This window comes from Tachyglossus aculeatus, chromosome 1 (assembly GCF_015852505.1).
Source record: "Tachyglossus aculeatus isolate mTacAcu1 chromosome 1, mTacAcu1.pri, whole genome shotgun sequence".
Classification (NCBI taxonomy): domain Eukaryota; kingdom Metazoa; phylum Chordata; class Mammalia; order Monotremata; family Tachyglossidae; genus Tachyglossus; species Tachyglossus aculeatus.
Genome location: NC_052066.1, coordinates 140495258 through 140517178, shown reverse-complemented (window position 1 = coordinate 140517178; position 21921 = coordinate 140495258). Strand labels below are relative to the sequence as shown.

Sequence of the window (21921 nt, the reverse complement as noted above, 5' to 3'; positions counted from 1 at the left end):
TACTTTAAGATTTGATATAAAAGTAAAACTTTGCCAACTCAAGCAGTGGTATGTGTGGAATGCCTACTGTGTGCAGAGCACTGCACTAAGCACTTGGGAGAGTACAGTACAACAGAGTTAGAGGGCAAGAGCTTTACTGTCAAGGAGTTTACCGCACCGATCAGAAAGCTCTAGAAACGTGCATTTTTGGTTTGTTTTTTGTTGTTTGGTGTTTTGGCCTGGGGGCGGCCGGGGGGGTTGATGTTTATTAAGTGGTTACTATATTCCAGGCACTGTACTAAACACCTTAGAAGCTGTGCCAAGTCCTGGGAGCCCTGTAGCTCTGCTTCGTGAATAAACTCGGTCAATTGACACCTTTTAGAAAAGGAATTTCCCATGTTCTGAGTCCTCTTCCACGTTATGCTTCTGGCCAGGGGTGATTAAATAAACTACGTGCTAATTTGATTAGTGAGCAGATTCACCATCATCATCATCATCAATCGTATTTATTGAGCGCTTACTATGTGCAGAGCACTGTACTAAGTGCTTGGGAAGTACAAATTGGCAACATATAGAGACAGTCCCTACCCAACAGTGGGCTCCTTCACTGAATTCCCTCATTGCTGGCAGCTGTTTTTCTGGCTTATAGCAGTCTGGAAATCTGTTTTAGGAAGCAGTGTGGCCTAGTGGAAAGAGCATAGGCCTTGGAGGATCTGGATTCTAATCCCCGCTCTGCCAGGTTCTTGCTGTGTGACCTTGGGCAAGCCACTTCTCAGTGCCTCAGTTCCCTCAGCTGTAAAAATGAGGATTTTGATACCTCTTCTCCTTCCTACTTGGAGTGCGAGTCACAACTGGGTCAAAGACTGTGTCTGGCCTCCTTTACCTGTGTCCCCGTCTAGACTGTTGGCCGACAGAGCCCACTGTGGGGTAGGGACCGTCTCTATATGTTGCCAACTTGTGCTTCCCAAGTGCTTAGTACAGCACTCTGCACCCAGTAAGCGCTCAATAAATACCATTGAATGAATGAATGAATTTGTTAAGCGCTTACTATGTGCAAAGCACTGTTCTAAGCGCTGGGGAGGATACGAGGTGTTCAGGTTGTACCACGTGGGGCTCACAGTCTTAATCCCCATTTTACAGATGAGGGAACTCAGGCCCAGAGGAGTTAAGTGACTTGCCCAAAGTCACACAGCTGACAAGTGGTGGACCCTATCCCTTCGTCGCTCTCGCACCACTAACCCACAGCCCTGGATCACCTCCACTATCCACCTCCTTGGTTCTTATGCTCGAGCCGCTGAACGCTGCTGGCCAAAATCCAAACACCAGGCCAACCTTGTCCACTCTAAGTTTGTCCTTTCTTGCCTTGTGAGCCCACTGTTGGGTAGGGACTGTCTCTATATGTTGCCAACTTGTACTTCCCAAGCGCTTAGTACAGTGCTCTGCACACAGTAAGCGCTCAATAAATACGATTGATTGATTGATTGGTTGATTAACTCTGCCCTCTCCTCTGCCTGGAAAAACTATTTCTCTTCCCTTATTGACAACCATGCCCATCACCCTCGTCAACTGTTCCGGACATTTAACTCCCTCCTCAGACCCCTGTTCTTCCCCCTCCCCCATCCCTCAGTGTCAAAGATCTGGCCTCCTACTTCTTTAGGAAAATTAACACCATCAGGTCTGAGCTCCCCAAAATCACCCCTCTCCCTCCTCCATCCCCCTGCCTCTCGACCCCCCTCTTCTACTTTCCCATCCTTCCCAGCAGTATCTTCAGAGGAGATCCCCTCCCTCCTCTCAAGTGCCACCCCCTCCACATGTGCTTCAGGCCACATTCCCTCCCACCTTATAAAAACTCTCGCCCATTCATTCATTCAATCATATTTATTGAGCGCTTACTGTGTGCAGAGCACTGTACTAAGCACTTGGGAAGTACAAGTTGGCAACATCTAGAGACGGTCCCTACCCAACAACGGGCTCACAGTCTAGAAGGGGGAGACAGACAACAAAACAAAACGTGAACAGGTGTCAAGTTATCAGAATAAATAGAAATAAAGGTAGATGCACATCATTAGCAAAATAAAATAAATAGAATAGTAAATATGTACAAGTAAAATAAATGGAGTAATAAATCTGTCCAAACATATATACAGGTGCTGTGGGAAGGGGAAGGAGGTAGGGCAGGGGGGTTGGGGAGGGGGAGAGGAAGGAGGGGGCTCACTGTGGGAAGGCCTCCTGGAGGAGGTGAGCTCTCAGTCGGGCGTTGAAGGGAGGAAGAGAGCTAGCTTGGTGGATGTGTGGAGGGAGGGCATTCCGGGCCAGGGGGAGGACATGGGCCGGAGGTCGACGGCGGGACAGGAGAGAACGAGGTACGGTGAGGAGGTGAGCGGCAGAGGAGTGGAGGGTGCGGGCTGGGCTGGAGAAAGAGAGAAGGAAGGTGAGGTAGGCGGGGGCAAGGTGATGGACAGCCTTGAAGCCGAGAGTGAGGAGTTTTTGCTTGATGTGTAGGTTGACAGGCAGGCACTGGAGATTTATGAGGAGGGGAGTAACATGCCCAGAGCATGTCTGTACAAAGATAATCTGGGCAGTATAGTGAAGTATAGACTGAAGTGGGGAGAAACAGGAGGATGAGAGATCAGAGAGGAGGCTGATGCAGTAATCCAGTCGGGATAGGATGACAGATAGAACCAGCAAGGTAGTGATTTGGATGGGGAGAAAGGGGCTGATCTTGGTCATGTTGTGGAGGTGAGACCGGCAGGTTTTGGTAACGGATTGGATGTGTGGGGGGAACGAGAGGGAGGAGTCGAGGATGACACCAAGGTTGCGGGCTTGTGAGACGGGAAGGATGGTAGTGCCATCTACGGTGATGGGAAAGTCAGGGAGAGGGCAGGGTTTGAGAGGGAAGATAAGGAGTTCAGTCTTGGACATATTGAGTTTTAGATGGTGGGCGGACATCCAGATGGAGATGTCTTGAAGGCAGGAGGAGATAACGAGCCTGCAGGGAGAGAGAGCAGGGGCCGAGATGTAGATTTGGGTGTCATCAGCGTAGAGATGATAGTGGAAGCCGTGGGAGCGAATGAGTTCACCAAGGGAGTGAGTGTAGATAGAGAACAGAAGGGGACCAAGAACTGACCCTTGAGGAACCCCTACAGTAAGAGGATGGGAGGGGGAGAAGGAACCCGCAAAGGAGACTGAGAATGAACGGCCAGAGAGATAAGAGGAGAACCAGTAGAGGACCAAGTCTGAAGCCGAGGTTGGAAGCCAAGGCCCTTCCCTCCTTAACTTCCATCTTTAACTGCTCACTCTCCAACGGCTTCTTCCTTTCTGCTTTCAAACATGCCCACATCTCCCCCATCCTAAAAAAACCCCACAGCGCCCTCCAGTTATCGCCCCATCTCCCTCCTACCCTTCCTTTCCAAATTCCTGGAGCAAGTCATCTACACTCACTGCCTCAAATTCCTTTTCTCCAAGTCTCTCCTGGACCCCTTAAATCTGGCTTCCATCCCCTCCACTCCACCGAAACTGTCCTCTCAGAGGTCACCAGTGACCTCCTTCTCACCAAATCCAACAGCTCCTACTCCATCCTAATCCTCCTTGACCTCTCAGCTGCCTTTGACATTGTCAATCATCCCCTTCTCCCCACTGTGTTATCCAACCTTGGCTTCACTCACTCCGACCTCTCCTGGTTCTCCTCTTATCTCTCTGGCCGTTCATTCTCAGTCTCCTTCGCAGGCTGCTCCTCCTCCCCCTCCGAACCCCTAACTATAGGGGTCCCTCAAGGGTCAGTTCTTGGCTCCCTTCTGTTCTCCATCTTCACTCACTCCGTTGGTGAACTCATTCACTCCTACGGCTTCAACTATCATCTCTAAGCAGATGATACCCAATTCTGTATATCCTCCCCTGCTTTCTCTCCCTCCCTTCAGGCTCGCATCTCCTCCTGCCTTCAGGACATCTCTACTTGGATGTTCTCCTGCCACCTAAAACTCAACATGTCCAAGACTGAGCTCCTTATCTTCCCTCCCAAACCCTGTCCTCTCCCTGACTTTCCCGTCACTGTGGACGGGCACTACCATCCTTCCCGTCTCACGAGCTCACAAACTTGGTGTCATCCTTGACTCCGCTCCCATACACCCCACGTATCCAATCCATCACCAAATCCACCTCACAACATCTCCAAGATCCGCCCTTTCCTCTCCATCCAAACCGCTACTACGTTAGTACAATCTCTCATCCTATCCCGACTGGATTACCACGTCAGCCTCCTTTCTGATCTCCCAACCTCCTGTCTCTCCCCACTACAATCTGTACTTCACTCTGCTGCCTGGGTTATCTTTCTATAGAAACGTTCTGGGCATGTCACCCCCCCATCCTTCAAAATCTCCAGTGGTTGCCTATCAACCTCTAGTATAAAGCAAAAACTCCTCACTATTGGCTTCAAGGCTGTCCATCCCCTCGCCCCCTCCTACCTCACTTCCCTTCTCTCCTACATCCCAGCCCACACACTCCATTCCTCTGGTACTAACTTTGTCTCTGTGCCTCGTTCTCACCTGTCCCACTATCGACCCCAGCCCAAATCCTACTTCTTGCCTGGAATGCCCTTCCTCCTCAAATCCACCAAACAATCACACTCCCCCCCCCTTCAAAACCCTACTGAAGGCTCACCTCCTCCAAGAGGCCTTCCCAGACTAAGCCCCCCTTTTCCTCAGCTCTCCCTCCACTCCCTTTGCTCTATCCCCCTTTTCACCCCATAGCACTTGCATATATATGTACAAATCTATTATTCTATTTATTCATATTTATGCCTATTTACTTGTTTTGAAATGTATAACTATGTGTGTATTGATATTATTGATGCCTGTTTACTTATTTTGATGTCTGTCTCTCCTCTTCTAGACTTTAGGCCCGTTGTGGGCAGGGATTGTCTCTCTATTGCTGAATTGTACTTTCCAAGTAGTTATTACAGTGCTCTGCACACAGTAAGCGCTCAATAAATACGATTGAATGGATATATGAATGAATAATAATAAAGAGAATACCCTGGAGAGGTAGTGCCTCATTATGCCAGAGGGTTCCAGCTCAGTGAGTTCTGGTTTTCACTCAATTGTGTGTTATTTCAGTGAACAACCAAAGTATAAAGTATAATTTTTTTATTCATTAAAACATATTTAAATCTTCCCACTACTGGGATAGAGCACGGAACTGAGAGTTTTACGGGACAGAAACCATTTCTAGACTGTGAGCCTGTTGTTGGGTAGGGACCATCTCTCTATGTTGCCAACTTGTACTTCCCAAGCGCTTAGTACAGTGCTCTGCACACAGTAAGCACTCAATAAATACAATTGAATGAATGAATGTCCAACCTAATAACCTTGAATCTACCCCAAGGCTTAGCATGTGGTGGGCACTTAATAAGTGCCAAAATGATTGTTATAGAATTAATAAAAATTTATTCAAGAAGCTTTTGCTACCTTAAATATATAGATTTTGGTCATCAATCACCTGAATCACACACGACATGAAAATCTTCACTATAAAATGGAAAGCTGTTTAAAAAATGGTAGTGGTCTTAATTGTTTCCTAAATCCACCTTCTGTTTTAGTATTGTCTTTTCTAGATAACGTAGTGTGCGGGAAACAAGAAGGAAATATTTTGCTTGTAATCTTGAATGGGGTTGGTGGCAATGAAATAATTACCCGAATTGCAAATCTAAGTAATAACATGGATTTGCTTCTGAGGGATTTTTCTTTGAGGTTTTTTAGGGAGAGGAAAGAAAATAGAATTTCATCCATCCGGTTTTTGTTGCATACTGTGGACTCGCTGATATGGTGTTCACTTCCTTGGAATAAAATTGCATAGTCTTCGATGGGGTTGCATTGTGGCATGAATAATAATAATAATAATAATGGCATTTATTAAGCGCTAATAATGTGCAAAGCACTGTTCTAAGCGCTGGGGAGGTTACAAGGTGATCAGGTTGTCCCACGGGGGGCTCACAGTCTTAATCCCCATTTTACAGATGAGGTAACTGAGACCCAGAGAAGCTGTGACTTGCCCAAAGTCACACAGCTGACAATTGGCGGAGGTGGGATTTGAACCCATGATCTCTGACTCCAAAGCCTGTGCTCTTACCACTGAGCATGCTGCTTCTCAAATAACATTATCTTAAATCAATCAGTCAATTTAATGGTATTTATTGAAAGCTTACTACGTGTAGAGTAGTTTCAGAATGGTTAATCTGAGGGTGTTTTTGATCAATTTTGTTTCAGCAGTCAGTGGGAAAAAATGTATTGCCCTAAGTATACTACTGATACCTTCATAATTAGCAGTCATCCCTGGCCTGTTGATAAACCTCTTTAAATCAAAACAAATCAAAACAGGAGGTTAGGTTGCTGGACTGAATGCTTTTTAATATGTAATCCATTTTATCTCTCTAGTCAATGATCAAAGGCAATTAGAAGCTCAAGAAAATAGTTGTTTAGCTTGTATTTGTTTATGGTTCTAAATAAAACACACTTTTCATTTTGAAGTTAAGCTCATTGTAATTATTGAGCACATTTTTCATTTTAAACTTAACCTGACTTCCTTGGGTAATAGTAGTGACATAATTTACAGTTCATTCATTCAAAGTTCATTAATTTGCAGTTCATATCCCCCTTCTGGACTGTGAGCTCCTTGTGGACGGGGAATGCCACTGTTTATTGTTGTATTGTACTTTCCTAAGTGCTTAGTACAGTGCTGTGCACACAGTAAGCGCTTAATAAATATGATTGATTGAATTAATTCACTAGTAGTAATTATGTTTTTTTAATCTAGATTGTGTTTGCATATGATACTGTTATCTGCTAATGCTCCTTTTTTCCTTTTAGGCGAGACAAACTCTGGATTTGCATGGAGTTTTGTGGTGGTGGTTCTTTACAAGACATTTATCATGGTGAGATCAAATTTGTATTTTTGTAGAAAAGTCATAGAATCTCCAGAATACTGCAGGTAGTTACGGCATTGGTTTAAAAGTGGAAACTATTTTATTTAATGGCTATTGGTTTTTATATTTCTGACTGTAAGCAGTTTGTAAATGAAGATATGATTTTGGAATGTCGTTAGTGAAGTCAAATGCTTCGGTTTGGGAACTTTTTAAATCAGAGAGAGACAGAGTCCATGTCTAATTTCCTCAGTCGAAGTAGAGGGCTTTTTTTTCCTATGGTATTTGCTAAGCACTTACTATGTGTCAGGCACTGTACTAAGCACTGGGGAAGAAACAGTTTAATCAGTTGGACAAAGTTCTTGGCCTACATTGGGCTCAAAGTCTTAATCCCCATTTTTACAGATGAGGTATCTGAGGCACAGAGAAGTTAAGTGACTTGCTCAAGGTCACCCAGTAGACAAGTGGTGGAGTGGGAGCAGAACCCAAGTCCTTCTAACTCCTAGGCCCATGCTTTATCCACTAGGCCTCACTGTTTCTCACCGTTTACACAAATAATAATAATAATAATAATGATGTTGGTATTTGTTAAGCGCTTACTATGTGCAAAGCACTGTTCTAAGTGCTGGGGGAGAGACAGGGTAATCGGGTTGTCCCATGAGGGGCTCACAGTCTTCATCCCCATTTTCCAGATGAGGGAACTGAGGCCCAGAGAAGTGAGGTGACTTGCCCAAAGTCACACAGCTGACAAGTGGCGGAGCCGGGATTTGAACCCACGGCCTCTGACACCAAAGCCCGGGCTCTTTCCACTGAATAATAATGGCATTTGTTAAGCACTTCCTATGTGCAAAGCACTGTTCTAAGCGCTGAGCACTACACATCAACCCATCGATTGATGTGGTATTTACAGAACACTGTGTGGTGAGCACTGTACTAAGCGCTTAGGAGAATCATCATCAATCGTATTTATTGAGCGCTTACTGTGTGCAGAGCACTGTACTAAGTGCTTGGGAAGTACAAGTTGGCAACATATAGAGAAAGTCCCTACCCAACAGTGGGCTCACAGTCTAAAAGGGGGAGACAGAGAACAAAACCAAACATACCAACAAAATAAAATAAATAGAATAGATATGTAAATAAATAGAATAGATATGTAGGAGAATACAGTGTAACAGAGTTGGTAGGGCACGTTCCCTTCCCACAGCGAGCTTGCAGTCTGATAGTAAATACTGTTAATCGTAAATAAATATTTCCTCTTTCAGAACGACAAACCCAGGTGGCCTTCAGCCACAATACTTTGTGATATAATCCTGATGGATTTTCCTGGCATCAGTAGGCTGAATACTGGAGTTAGGAAGCTTTATTAAGGAGCATCTAGATGATGCAGAAAGGTGTTCAGTGCCCCACTAACACACCCGCACAGTGAGAAGCATTCATTCAGTCATTTATTGAGCACTTACTGTGTGCAGAGCACTGTACTAAGTGCTCAGGAAGTACAAGTCGGCAACATTCATTCATTCAATCATTTATTGAGCGCTTACTGTGTGCAGAGCAGTATACTAAGCGCTTGGGAAGTCCAAGTTGGCAACATATAGAGACGGTCCCTACCCAACAGCAGGCTCGCAGTCTAGAAGGAGGAGACAGACGACAAAACAAAACATGTAGACGGCATGGCCTGGCGGAAAGAGCACAGGCCTGAGGGTCAGAAGGACCTGTGTATATGTATATATATTTGTACATATTTATTACTCTATTTATTTATTTATTTATTTATTTTACTTGTACATGTCTATTCTATTTATTTTATTTTGTTAGTATATTTGGTATTGTTCTCTGTCTCCCTGTTTTAGACTGTGAGCCCACTGTTGGGTAGGGACTGTCTCTATATGTTGCCAACTTGGACTTCCCAAGCGCTTAGAACAGTGCTCTGCACACAGTAAGCGCTCAATAAATACGATTGATTGATTGATTGACCTAGATTCTTATCCCAGCTTTACCACTTCTCTGCTGCGAGGCCTTGGGCAAGTCCCTTCACTTCTCTGTGCCTCAGTTGCATCATCTGTAAAATGGGGATTGAGCCTCTGAGCCCCACAGACTTTGTCCAACCCAATTGGCTTATATCCACCTTATGCTTAGTGCAGTGCCTGGCACATAGTAAGCACTTAACAAATATCACAGTTATTATTATTAATCTCTCTTTCTGGTCTGGAGAGGCATTTGTTAAGCACTTACTATGTGCAAAGCACTGTTCTAAGCACTGGGGAGGATACAAGGTGAATCAGGTTTTCTCCCTCCCCTCTCTGCATCCTTCATCCCCTTAATATCTGGCTATGTTTTTTAGTCAGTTTCTCTGAAGTAGAGAAGCAGCGTGGCTTAGTGGAAAGAGCAAGGGCTTGGGAGTCAGAGGTCGTGGGTTCTAATCTCTCTCCATCCCCCCCATCTTACCTCCTTCCCTTCCCCACAGCACCTGTATATATGTATATATGTGTGTACATATTTATTACTCTATTTATTTATTTTACTTGTACATATGTATTCTATTTATTTTATTTTGTTAGTATGTTTGGTTTTGTTCTCTGTCTCCCCCGTTTTAGACTGTGAGCCCACTGTTGGGTAGGGACTGTCTCTATATGTTGCCAATTTGTACTTCCCAAGCGCTTAGTACAGTGCTCTGCACACAGTAGGCGCTCAATAAATACGATTGATGATGATGATGATGATGACTCCACCACTTGTCTGCAGTGTGACTTTGGGCAACTCACTTAAGTTCTCTGTGCCTTAGTTCCCTCATCTGTAAAATGGGGATTGAGACTGCAAGTCCCATGGGGGACAACCTGATTACCTTGTACTCCCCCAGCGCTTAGAATAGTGCTTGGCACATAGCGCTTAACAAATACCACCATTATTACTATTACTATTATTAAAATAAATCAATGAGTGGTTATCGATGGAACATTCTCTTTTTGCAGAGCACTACACTAAGCACTTAGGGAAGTACTATAGGAGGGTTAGACATAAGCCCTGCCCTCAAGGATTTTTCAGCCTTTCTACATAAAAAAATGAAAGGTATAGTGTAATGATAAACGGGTCGTTCTGACAGTGACAACATAAAACCGAAATCCCGATTCATTGTGGAATGAACTGTTTGACCTTAAAATTTCCAGTTGCCATCACTCCGTCAGCTGAGTAGCGCTTCTGTTAGTCAATCAGTCAGATTTACTGAACGCTTACCATGTACAGAGAGCACTGTTTTACAGTCTCAGGAGAGTTTAGGAAGATGCTGTTCCTCCCAAGCTCTCAGGAGAGTAGAGAAACAGCGTGGCTCAGTAGAAAGAGCAAGAGCTTGGGATTCAGAGGTCATGGGTTCAAATCCCGGCTCTGCCACTTAGCTGTGTGACTTTGGTCAAGTCACTTCACTTCTCTGTGCCTCAGTTACCTCATCTGGAAAATGGGGATTAAGACTGTGAGCCCCACGTGGGACAACCTGATCACCTTGTATTCCCCCCCCCCCCCAGCGCTTAGAACAGTGCTTCACACATAGTAAGCGCTTTTAGACTGTGAGCCCACTGTTGGGTAGGGACTGTCTCTATATGTTGCCAATTTGTGCTTCCCAAGCACTTAGTACAGTGCTGTGCGCATAGTAAGCGCTCAATAAATACGATTGATTGATTGATTAACAAATGCCATCATTATTATTATTACAACATAACAGATTTGGTAGAAAGGTCCCCTGCCCACTGTGAGCGTCTTTTATTCAGCAGCGATTCTACTGATGGTAAATCACTGCCCACACCGTCTACTGCATAATCAGTGGTCCCTTCAATACCCTTCAGGTATACGTGCCATCTTTTGAATTTTCAGCCAGGTTGCTACCCACTATACCGAGCATTATTTTCACCTTGGCCTCGTTGACTCTTGGTTTGCGTGAAGCCTCTGGTCAGGAAGGTGCATTCCATTCTTGACTGCAGTTCATCACTAAACACAAAGATTATATCAGCCACTCGTCTGCTGTGTGACCTTGGGCAAGGCACTTCACTTCTCTGGGCCTCAGTTACCTCATCGGTAAAATGGGGATGAAGGCTGTGAGCCCTGTCTGAGACATGGGCTGCGTCCAACCTGATTGACTTGTATCTACCCAAGCGCTTAGTACAGTGCCTGGCACGTATTCATTCATTCAGTCGTATTTATTGAGCGTTTACTGCGTGCAAAGCACTGCACTAAGCGCTTGGAGGAGTACAATACAACTACAAGCAGACACATTCCCTACCCACAATGGCTCACAGTCTAGTAATCACTTAACAACCACCATAAAGCAAGCAATAAAATGGGAATTAAGACTGTGGTCCCCATATGGGACATGGACTGCATCCAACCTGGTTAAACTTTTGTCTACCCCAGCACTTAGTATGGTGTCTGGCAAATAATAAGCTCTTAAAAAATACCTTTTAAAAAAAAATGTCACTCAGTTTTCCCTGCCCCTTTGGTAGGGGTGGAAGGAGTAGAAGTCCTGTATTGATGATTCAAAACTCTGAAAGGATTTGTAAGAATCCTGATTAAGGCAACCTCAAAATTTGCTCTTGAAAGCTGTCTCTGTAGGGAAGATTCCATGCTTTTCAGGTGTCCGTTGCCTTTGAAACATCTGTGACACCTGGAGGGATTTACGTTGTGGGGAAAGATCCACTCTTTTCAACACAACAGAGACGATAGAAACATCATTACTCCCCATCTGAGACTTCAAAATTTTCCAGTTTGGGCAGACAACTTCGGATCACTATGTTCAGAGGAACGCCTCCAATATTGGAACTTCCATTCCTGGAACAAGCTGATCCTATCTGATTCCGGGGAAAACAGGCTACCCCATCTGCTGGGAATTCAAATTACAAAGTCGTTAAAAACTCACTGTACCTTGAACTCTAAAAATGAGGATATTGTCAGTTATCCCAGAATACAGGGTTTGCATTCTTGAAGAGCCCCGTGTTACTCGTATCAGTCAGTGGTGGTATTTGTTGAGCACTTCTCTTGTAAAACTCATTTTTTAACTGGTATAAGCCACACGCACACAGCTGTTTCTTCCTGCATCATGTTCTGTTTGGACACACGTGTGTTGTTGGAAGAATATTTCTCAATTCCTCAGTAACATTCATTCCAAAATGGCTAAAAGAGCGTTGTCAGTTACTTAAGTGGCTAAGCAACAAAACTGAATGTGGTGTCCGTTTTTTGTTTCTGATTGTGTTCTTTTAAAAGGTATTTGTTAAGCACTTATATGTGCCAGGCACTGTACTAAGCACTGGGGTCGATACAGACTAATCAGGTTGGACGCAGTCCATGTCCCAGTCTTAATCTCCATTTTACAGATGAGGTAACTGAGGTCCAGAGAAGTGAAGTGACTTGGCCAAGGTCACACAGTGAACAAGTGGCGGAGCCGGGATTAAAATCCATTTTACTCTTAGGCCCATGCTCTATCCACTCTCCACTTCTGGTGTTGAGGTTATCTGTTGAAGTATGTAATGCCTTGATTGTCACTTGAGGAAAAGGGTGCAGTCCTTTTAAGATTTTAAAATGTGAGGATTTTTGTTCTAATTACAGTAACTGGACCACTCTCAGAACAGCAGATTGCATATGTCAGCCGAGAAACACTACAGGTAATGCAGATCCTAATTGCTAAACTTACATATCAATCAATCGTATTTATTGAGCGCTTACTGTGTGCGGAGTCTATCTTCTTGGGTGAAAGAAACTAGCAACTGGTCATCTGAAGGACTCTGTGGTGCCATTTTAGCAAGATCCAGAATAAGAAGGGCTCTTTTTTTCTCTCCTTTTATTGATGCTTTTTAATTGAGGATGAATTTACAATTAAAAATGTAGAAATCCAAATACTTTTATATGTCCTCTCAGAATCCTGTCCACTTCCCAGATTTGTGAGGGTACATTGATTCTCTGCAGTGATTGTCACTTTGAGCCTCTGTGAAAGTTCATTCAAAGACATATAAATTGATGGATAATTATTTCAGTATTCCTAATGTTTAGGATTTGCTGAGATTGTCTATTTCTGTCTGGTGTGTGGGTATCATTGGATCTGTTGTTACCATTATAACATTCCTTTGATTCCATCTACACTTAGGTCGAGGGCAGCCTGTTGAGAAAATAATCTCCGGTCTTTTCATTTTTGTAATGAAAGTTTAATGTATTCAGTTCACATCACCAGAATGTGCTCTGTACTGAAACGCTTTTGTCTTTAAAACCACAGGGATTATATTATCTTCACAGTAAAGGAAAAATGCACAGGGATATAAAGGTACGATTCCAAATCTCAAGTCCTGTGTTTCCAGTCTGTATTTCCTCCTGGTTGAAGTTGCTATTTTGTCTCCTTGTTTACACTTTTTGTATCGGTAATGCCTATTCTTCGTCGTAAACACGGCGTTCCTGTGAATAAAATGTGAACTATGCTTTTGAAACTCGATGATACTCCAGTTTATCTCAACAGTTTCACTTCGCTTGTTTATGAAATTGAGACCTGCTTGCTGAGGGTCATAAAGTAGCAGACCTTTCCCGGGGTTTCACTCATTTTAAGAAAACTTTGCGTTCTTTGCGCTTGTTAAGCACTCACTATGTGCCCAGCACTGTTCTAAACACTGGGGTAGATAGAAGGTAAACAGGTCGGACCCAATCCCCGTCCCACGTGGGGCTCGCAGTCTTAATCCCCGTTTTACAGATGAGGTAACGGAAGCACAGAGGAGTGAAGTGACTTGTCCAAGGTCACACAGCAGCACGTGATGGAGCCTGGATTAGATTGGTCCTCTAATTTCCAGGCCTGTGCTCTTTCCACTAAGCCACACTGCATTTTAATCCCCGTTTTACAGATGAGGTAACCGAAGCGCAGGGAAGTGAAGTGACTTGTCCAAGGTCACGCAGCAGCACGTGATGGAGCCTGGATTAGATTGGTCCTCTAATTTCCAGGCCTGTGCTCTTTCCACTAAGCCACACTGCATTTTAATCCCCGTTTTACAGATGAGGTAACCGAAGCGCAGGGAAGTGAAGTGACTTGTCCAAGGTCACACAGCAGCACGTGATGGAGCCTGGATTAGATTGGTCCTCTAATTTCCAGGCCTGTGCTCTTTCCACTAAGCCACACTGCATTTTAATCCCCGTTTTACAGATGAGGTAACCGAAGCGCAGGGAAGTGAAGTGACTTGTCCAAGGTCACGCAGCAGCACGTGATGGAGCCTGGATTAGATTGGTCCTTTAATTTCCAGGCTTGTGCTCTTTCCACTAAGCCACACTGCTTCTCCTCACTTAAGGGTCAGAAGGGGCAAGTTGAACACCACCCTAACTACTACTCCAGTCCTCTAACTCACTGAGGAGGAACCCCGCTACCCTGAAATTACCATGGCAACCTAAATTATGAGAAAGCCTCGGCGGAGGGAGAGGAGAGCAAGTTGGTCACCCTGCTGACCTATTACTGCATCATGGATCTGCCCTTGGTAGCTTTCTCCTGGATCGGGAGAATATTTGAAATCAAGCTTTCCAGGGACAAACTGCTGCTAAATCAAGCAATACTTATGGAATCAGTGTTTTAATAATATTTTGTCTGTTCTGAAGGGCGCAAACATTCTGCTGACGGATAACGGCCATGTCAAATTAGGTAAGTGATTTTCAATGTTTGATGTGTTATATGGCAACATGTATTTATCTTTACAACCCAGATTTTTTTCCATCCGAAGCATCTCTATATGTTAAAAAATTTAAGTTATGCCTAGAATGAATATGTGGAACACATTTAAAATTCATTTACAACAGTTTGGTTACACAGCTTGCAGGTATCACCCATAATTATGGGCGTTCTAAGCTTGCATAAGACCCAGTTTGAAAACCTCAACTGTTAAAGGATTTCTCAATGTAATTATTATGGGTCCATACGAAGTAATCAGCCTAATAGTAAATTGATTTAAAAGAAATCTCTGAATCAGTTCAGTTGAAACTGAATTGATAAAACTGTGTGTGTGTGTGTGTGTGTGTGTGTGTGTGTGTGTGTGTGTTTTCATAAAAGCTACTCAATAGATGTGTCTGAGCAGTTGCTATCAGGCCGATTAGCACATAGTAAGCACTTAAGGCGTTCTGTAATTTCTGCATTTGTTTGAACTGATTTGATGTCTTCTCTCAGAAATGTTCATTCCTCCCCCTGCTCTATTGGCTAATTACATGTAGGATTAAAGGGGCCACCCAGCCATCAACTTTGATTTTTCAGTCGTCACTAAAGAGCAAATGAGCATGACTGTTAAATCTTGCTTGTGTGTATATACTTGGCATGTAATAATAATAATATCAATAATAATAATAATAATGGTATTTGTTAAGCACTTACCGTGTGTCAATCGTGGCTCAGTGGAAAGAGCACGGGCTTTGGAGTCAGAGGTCATGGGTTCGAATCCCGACTCCGCCACATGTCTGCTGTGTGATCTTGGGCAAGTCACTGAACTTCTCTGGGCCTCAGTTACCTCATCTGTAAAATGGGGATTAAGACTGTGAGCCCCACGTGGGACAACCTGATCACCCTGTATCCTCCCCAGCGCTTAGAACAGTGCTTTGCACATAGTAAGCACTTAACAAATGCCAATTATTATTATTATTATTATTATTATTATTATCAATCACTGTTCCAATCGCTGGGGTAGATACAAACTAATCAAGTTGGACCCAGTCCCTGTCCCATATGGGGCTCACAGTCTTAGAGAAGCAGCGTGGCTTAGCGGAAAGAGCCCGGGCTTGGGAGTCAGAGGACACGGGTTCTAATCCCGTCTGTACTACTTGTCTGCTGTGTGACTTTGGGCAAGTCGCTTAACCTTTCTGTGTTCAGTTCCCTCATCTGTAAAATGGGGATTAAGACCGTGAGCCCCAGATGGGACAACTTGATTACCTTGTATCTACCCTAGCGCTTAGAACAGTGCTTGGCACATAGTAAGTGCTTAACAAATACCATTATTTATTATTATTATTATTATTATATTATTATTATTGTTATTATTATATAATATATATTATAAGTGTGTATGATATGTTATAATTATGTATATAATATAATAAAAATAATAATCCCCATTTTACAGATGAGATACTGAGGCACAGAGAAGTGAAATGACTTACCCAATAGAGAAGCAGCATGGCTCAGTGGTAAGAGCCCGGGCTTTGGAGTCAGAGGTCATGGGTTCAAATCCCACCCCTGCCAGTTGTCAGCTGGGTGACTTTGGGCAAGTCACTTCACTTCTCTGGGCCTCAAGTTACCTCATCTGGAAAATGGGGATGGAGATTGTGAGCCCCATGTGGGACAACCTGATGACCTTGTATCCCCCCCAGCGCTTAGAACAGTGCTTTGCACATAGTAAGTGCTTAATAAATATCATCATTATTATTATTATTATTAACACAGCAGACAAGTGGTGGAGCTAGGATTAGAACCCAGGTCCTCTTGACAGACCCGTGATGCCTCCACGAGGCCATGCTGCTTTCTCAGCATGTGGGGGGGGTGGGGGTGGAGGTAGGACTTCCCAAGCGCTTAGTACAGTGCTCTGCACACAGTAAGCACTCAATAAATATGATTGAATAAATGAAAGGAAGAAAGAGAGAGAGAACGCGCACACATGCGTATTTACACTCAATATATGGTAGACTTTTAGACTGTGAGCCCACTGTTGGGTAGGGACTGTCTCTATATGTTGCCAACTTGTACTTCCCAAGCACTTAGTACAGTGCTTTGCACACAGTAAGCGCTCAGTAAATACGATTGATGATGATATATGGTAGGGAGGTATTATGACTGTTAATGTTTAATATTAAAATAATTTGTTAGTGGTCTGTGAAGATAGCAAGCCCCTTGTGGGCAGGGATCGTGTCTACCAACTCTGTTTTATTGTACTCTCCCAAATACCTGGTACAGTGCTTTGCACACGGTAAGTGCTCGAAAAATACCATGGATTGATAGCAAAAAATGGGATATAGCAGGCCTCCTCTATATTTAATAACAATAATAATAATAATAATGGCATTTATTAAGCACTTACTGTGTGCACAGCACTACATCCATCTCAGTGTTGATGCATCAACCCTTGCACTCCGTACACATCAAGAACCCTCTGCACATAGTAAGCGCTCAATAAATACGATTGATGATGATGATGATGATGACTATTTGGCCTAGTTAGCAAAACTCTCAGGCGGGTGTAGTGGATAGGGAGTGATTAGAGTCAGAGGAGTGGGAGCCTAGACGGACAGAACAGATGGCGTTCCACGGGGCCCGGCATCTTTTTCACACTGATGAAATGCCTCTCTGAATAAGCTTGCCGATTACATTATCATAATCATCCGTTTTTATTGTCCGCTTTCCGCAGAGCTGGGTGCGAGAAAAGGGGCTTGCGATGAGCACTCTGAAGGATAAGATTAGACTTTTAAATGACCACTTCCTCAAATGACGGAGGTCAGAAGGCCCCTGAACAAAGCGAAGTCAGAGGAAGTGCAGAACTAAACCCTTGGAGGAGGAATTGGAACTAAAATCATATAGTTGAAAATTGTGTTTATTTTAAAGAGTTGGCTAGGTCCTTAATAGGAATTTCCAAGACCAAGGAAATCTCCCGCTTTTAGGCTGTGAGCCCACTGTTGGGTAGGGACTGTCTCTATATGTTGCCAAGCACTTAGTACAGTGCTCTGCACACAGTAAGCGCTCAATAAATACGATTGAATGAATGAATGAATGAAGAGAAGCAGCGTGACCTAGTGGATAGAGCCTGGCTCTCAGTGTCAGAAGGACCCAAGTTCTAATCCCGGTTTTGCCATTTTTCTGCTGTTTGACCTTGGACAAGTCATTTCACTTCTCCGGGCCTCAGTTACATCATCTGTATAATGGGGACTGAGACCGTGAGCCCCACATGCGACAGGGACTGTGTCCAACCCGATTTGCATACATCCGCCCCAGCGCTTAGTACAGGGCTTGGCACACAGTTAGTGCTTAACAAATACCATCAAAACCCCCCAAATAATTGTGTAAATAAAATGTTGCGAATGACTGACTAGGGGAAGCGACAGCTGAAAACAGAGGCAAGATGGCTTTGTTCCAGGGTTATAATTCCCTAGTTTAAAAGAGACGTGCTACTAGGGTGTAGAAGTAGAAATAAATTTAACTACCTAATAACCGGGTATTAATTTGTCCATTGCAATCAACGTTTGTAAGGGGATTGGAGGGATAAGACTTGAAATACTCTTTCCTGGTTATAATGTTGAGTTTTCCATTCTACATTTGCTGTAGTATATCCTTTTAAAGCATTTTTAAAGCATTCTTTAAAAACAAATAAAAATAAAGGGAGCTTTGATCGCTACCCCTATGATCCCATTACAATGAGTGGGTTTTCCCTTAGGATGAATTAAAAAGACCCTTCTGTCGTAGAATCAGGGTTGTTTTTCTGTTACTGTTTTTTACATATTCAGTAGAAACTCAAACCCAAAGTTGTACTTCCAGAAACCGGGGAGGTGAAAAGCAAAGAGATGCTCAATAAGTAAGAAAACCCACCCATAGCCAAGGGAAAACTTAGTGCGTAGCACATAGTAAACGCTTAACAAATACCATAATTATGAAAAGGAAGACGTTTTCTTCAAAAGATCTGTCCTGCTCCAGCTCCCACAAATGGCTGTTTAGAACTTCCTAATTTTGTTCTCATTAACTAACATTATGGAGAACATCACTCCTGCCCTTGTAACATCTATCTTGGACATAGAACTGTAAAGTCTCAGGGTGATTTTCATAGGAAAAAAGCACTCTATGCTTTTTAAAACCCATTCTTATAGATGTTACTATATCTATACAACATATAGATGTGTTGCCAATTTGTACTTCCCAAGCGCTTAGTACAGTGCTCTGCACATAGTAAGCGCTCAATAAATACGATTGATTGATTGATTGATGTTACGTGGAGTATCAGAGCTGGGGGTTGAAGCTCTTAGATTCTCCCACCCATTCATTTTCCTGCACTTTAGGTTTCCCGTTGAAGTCATGTTTAAGTTGACCCCCTTCCGAGTGTAACACATGCCGGAAAATTAGGGAGAAAATCCTCAACTGAGGCAAGGTGGTTGTTTTTCAGTCTTTGGGACTTGTGATATTCATTCAGTCATATTGATTGAGCGCTTCCTGTGTGCAGAGCACTGTACTAAGCGCTGGGGAAAGTACAGCACAACAAAAGACAGTGGCAAGGGTATCCCCACGGACAGTTAATATTGTAATACATTTTCAGAGTTCTTCTAAAAATGATTGATCGACACCATCTGTTTTTGGAAGAATCGTTGGTTGCTAACAAAAGTGGGTATTAGGTCACATCTGCCATGCAGAAATCCCTCTGTGGATTTGGAAGGAGGGCTCGGAGCGACATCACTTCTAGACTTCTAGGTAGGGACTGTCTCTATATGTTGCCAACTTGGACTTCCCAAGCGCTTAGTACAGTGCTCTGCACGCAGTAAGCGCTCAATCAATACGATTGATTGATTGATCACTTCCAAATGGTAGTGGTAGGACCATCTGGATCCCGCCCAAGGAGCTCTGCTGTTTATTTCTTCCCAGCTCTCCTACCGATTCATCTTCCGCCCTTCCAGTGTCCCCTGCTTATAGACAAACAGGGAAGCGACTTACTTTCACTTTAGGGAAGCAGCACGGCATAGTGTGCTCTGCACACAGTAAGCGCTCAATAAATACGATTGATTGATTGGATAGAGCATGGGCTTGGGAGTCAGAAGGTCATGGGTTATTATCATTATTATTATTATGGCATTTATTAAGTGCTTACTATGTGCAAAGCACTGTTCTAAGCGCTGGGGAGGTTACAAGGTGATCAGGTTGTCCCACGGGGGGCTTACAGTCTTAATCCCCATTTTACAGACGAGGTAACTGAGGCGCAGAGAAACAACTTGCCCAAAGTCACACAGCTGACAATGGGTGGAGCCGGGATTTGAACCCATGACCTCTGACTCCAAAGCCCGGGCTCTTGCCACTGAGCCACGCTGGGTTCTAATCCCGGCTCCACCACTTGTCTGCTGCTTGCCCCTGGGCAAGTCGCTTCACTTCTCTGGGCCTCAGTTTCCTCATCTGTAAAATGAGGGTGGAGACTGTGAGCCCACGTGGGACAGCGACTGTGTCCAACCCGATTTGCTTCCTTCCACCCCAGCACTTAGTATGGTGCCTGGCACCTAGTAAGTGCTTAAAAAACACCGTCATAATAATAATTATAAATACGGCTGACTGACATTTTGGGTCTGCCGTAATGCCAAGAGTTGGGGTTGCCTGGCTCAGGCGACGAGCTTGGTACTCCAGGCGAGACGCTTTATATCTCTTTTTTAGGGTATTTGTTAAGCACTTGCTATGTGTCCGGCACTTTACTAAGCGCTGGGGTAGAGGCAAGTTAATCAGGTTGGACACAGTCCAGTGTCCCTCATGGGGCTCACAGTCTTAATCGCCAATTTACAGGTGAGGTAACTCAGACTTAGGGAAGTGAAGTGACTGGCCCAAGGTCACACAGCAGACAAGTGGCAGAGCCAGAATTAGAACCCAGATCCTTTTGACTCCCCAGCCTGCGCACTCTATCCATCAGGCCACACCGCTTTTCCCTTTTCTCAGTGTTCGTAAGACATCCAATAAATATTTATTTATTTTACTTGTACATATCTATTCTATTTATTTTATTTTGTTAATAATATGTTTTGTTTTGTTCTCTGTCTCCCCCTTCTAGACTGTGAGCCCGCTGTTGGGTAGGGACCGTCTCTATATGTTGCCAGCTTGTACTTCCCAAGCGCTTAGTACAGTGCTCTGCACACAGTAAGCGCTCAATCAATACGATTGATTGATTGATTGATCCACAGAGGATTGCGTATGGGCTGGTATAGTCCCACCCACCCCTTGGGAGAATCAAAGCAATGGGAAAACTAGCCTCAATTTTCCTCCGTAAAGCTGGGCTCTCTTCGTTTTTCTAGCCGATTTTGGAGTATCTGCACAGATAACAGCCACAATTGCCAAAAGGAAGTCCTTTATTGGAACACCATATTGGTAAGTGTATATTAAATTGGAACTAAAATCATATAGTTGAAAATTATGTTTATTTTAAAGAGTTGGCTAGGTCCTTAATAGGAATTTCCAAGACCAAGGAAATCTCCCCCTTCTAGACTGTGAGCCCACTGTTGGGTAGGGACCATCTCTATATGTTGCCAACTTGTACTTCCCAAGCGCTTAGTACAGTGCTCTGCACACAGTAAGCGCTAAATAAATAGGATTGAATGAATGAATGAATGAAATCACATTAAAAATCAAATTGGAGGAGTGTGTATGTGTGTGTGTGTCCATGGGGGGGGTTGATTTTTTTTTTTAATCTTACAAGGGAAGTTTGAGTCAGTAATAAAAAAGTGAGGATGTTAGTGGATTAGTCATGATAGCCATATTTGGCTCCTGAAGTCGTTGCATTTCCAACCATGGCACTTAAGCTGTAGGAGAATTGATCCCTAGTCTGCTGCTGCTGTTGTTGTAGTAGTAGAAGTAGATTAACTTGTATCTTATCTCAGCGCTTAGAACAGTGCTTGGCACAAAATAAGCACTTAACAAGCACCATAATTATCCTTGTTAGTATAGTGGTGAGTATCCCCACCTGTCACGTGGGAGACCGGAGTTCGATTCCCCGATAGGGAGGTGTTTTCTTAGGGGAAGCAGCGTGGCTCAGTGGAAAGAGCCCGGGCTTAGGAGTCAGAGGTCTTGGGTTCTAATCCCGGCTCCACCACTTGTCAGCTGTGTGACTTTGGGCAAGTCACTTCACTTCTCTGGGCCTCATCTGTAAAAAGGGGCCCCACGTGGGACAACCTGATCACTTTGTATCCACCCCAGCACTTAGAACGGTGCTTCGCACATAGTAAGCACTTAACAAATGCCATCATTATTAGTAGTAGTAGTTGCAGATGCAGTTGCCTGCTGCATCTGCCTCTTCACCGACCTGCCAGCCTCCTGTCTTTCCCCATGC

General features: G+C 43.9%; 1 protein-coding gene across 2 annotated transcripts in view; it reads left to right on the top strand.

Annotated features, from left to right (window-relative positions):
- Positions 1-21921, top strand: part of MAP4K3 (mitogen-activated protein kinase kinase kinase kinase 3) — a 251546-nt gene that overhangs the window by 127976 nt on the left and 101649 nt on the right. For both annotated transcript variants that reach the window (XM_038761656.1, XM_038761585.1), the window contains exons 4-8: positions 6840-6904; positions 12479-12534; positions 13140-13187; positions 14492-14534; positions 20891-20963. In XM_038761656.1, the coding sequence (XP_038617584.1) occupies positions 6840-6904; positions 12479-12534; positions 13140-13187; positions 14492-14534; positions 20891-20963 (285 nt within the window). The remainder of the gene's footprint in view (positions 1-6839; positions 6905-12478; positions 12535-13139; positions 13188-14491; positions 14535-20890; positions 20964-21921) is intronic.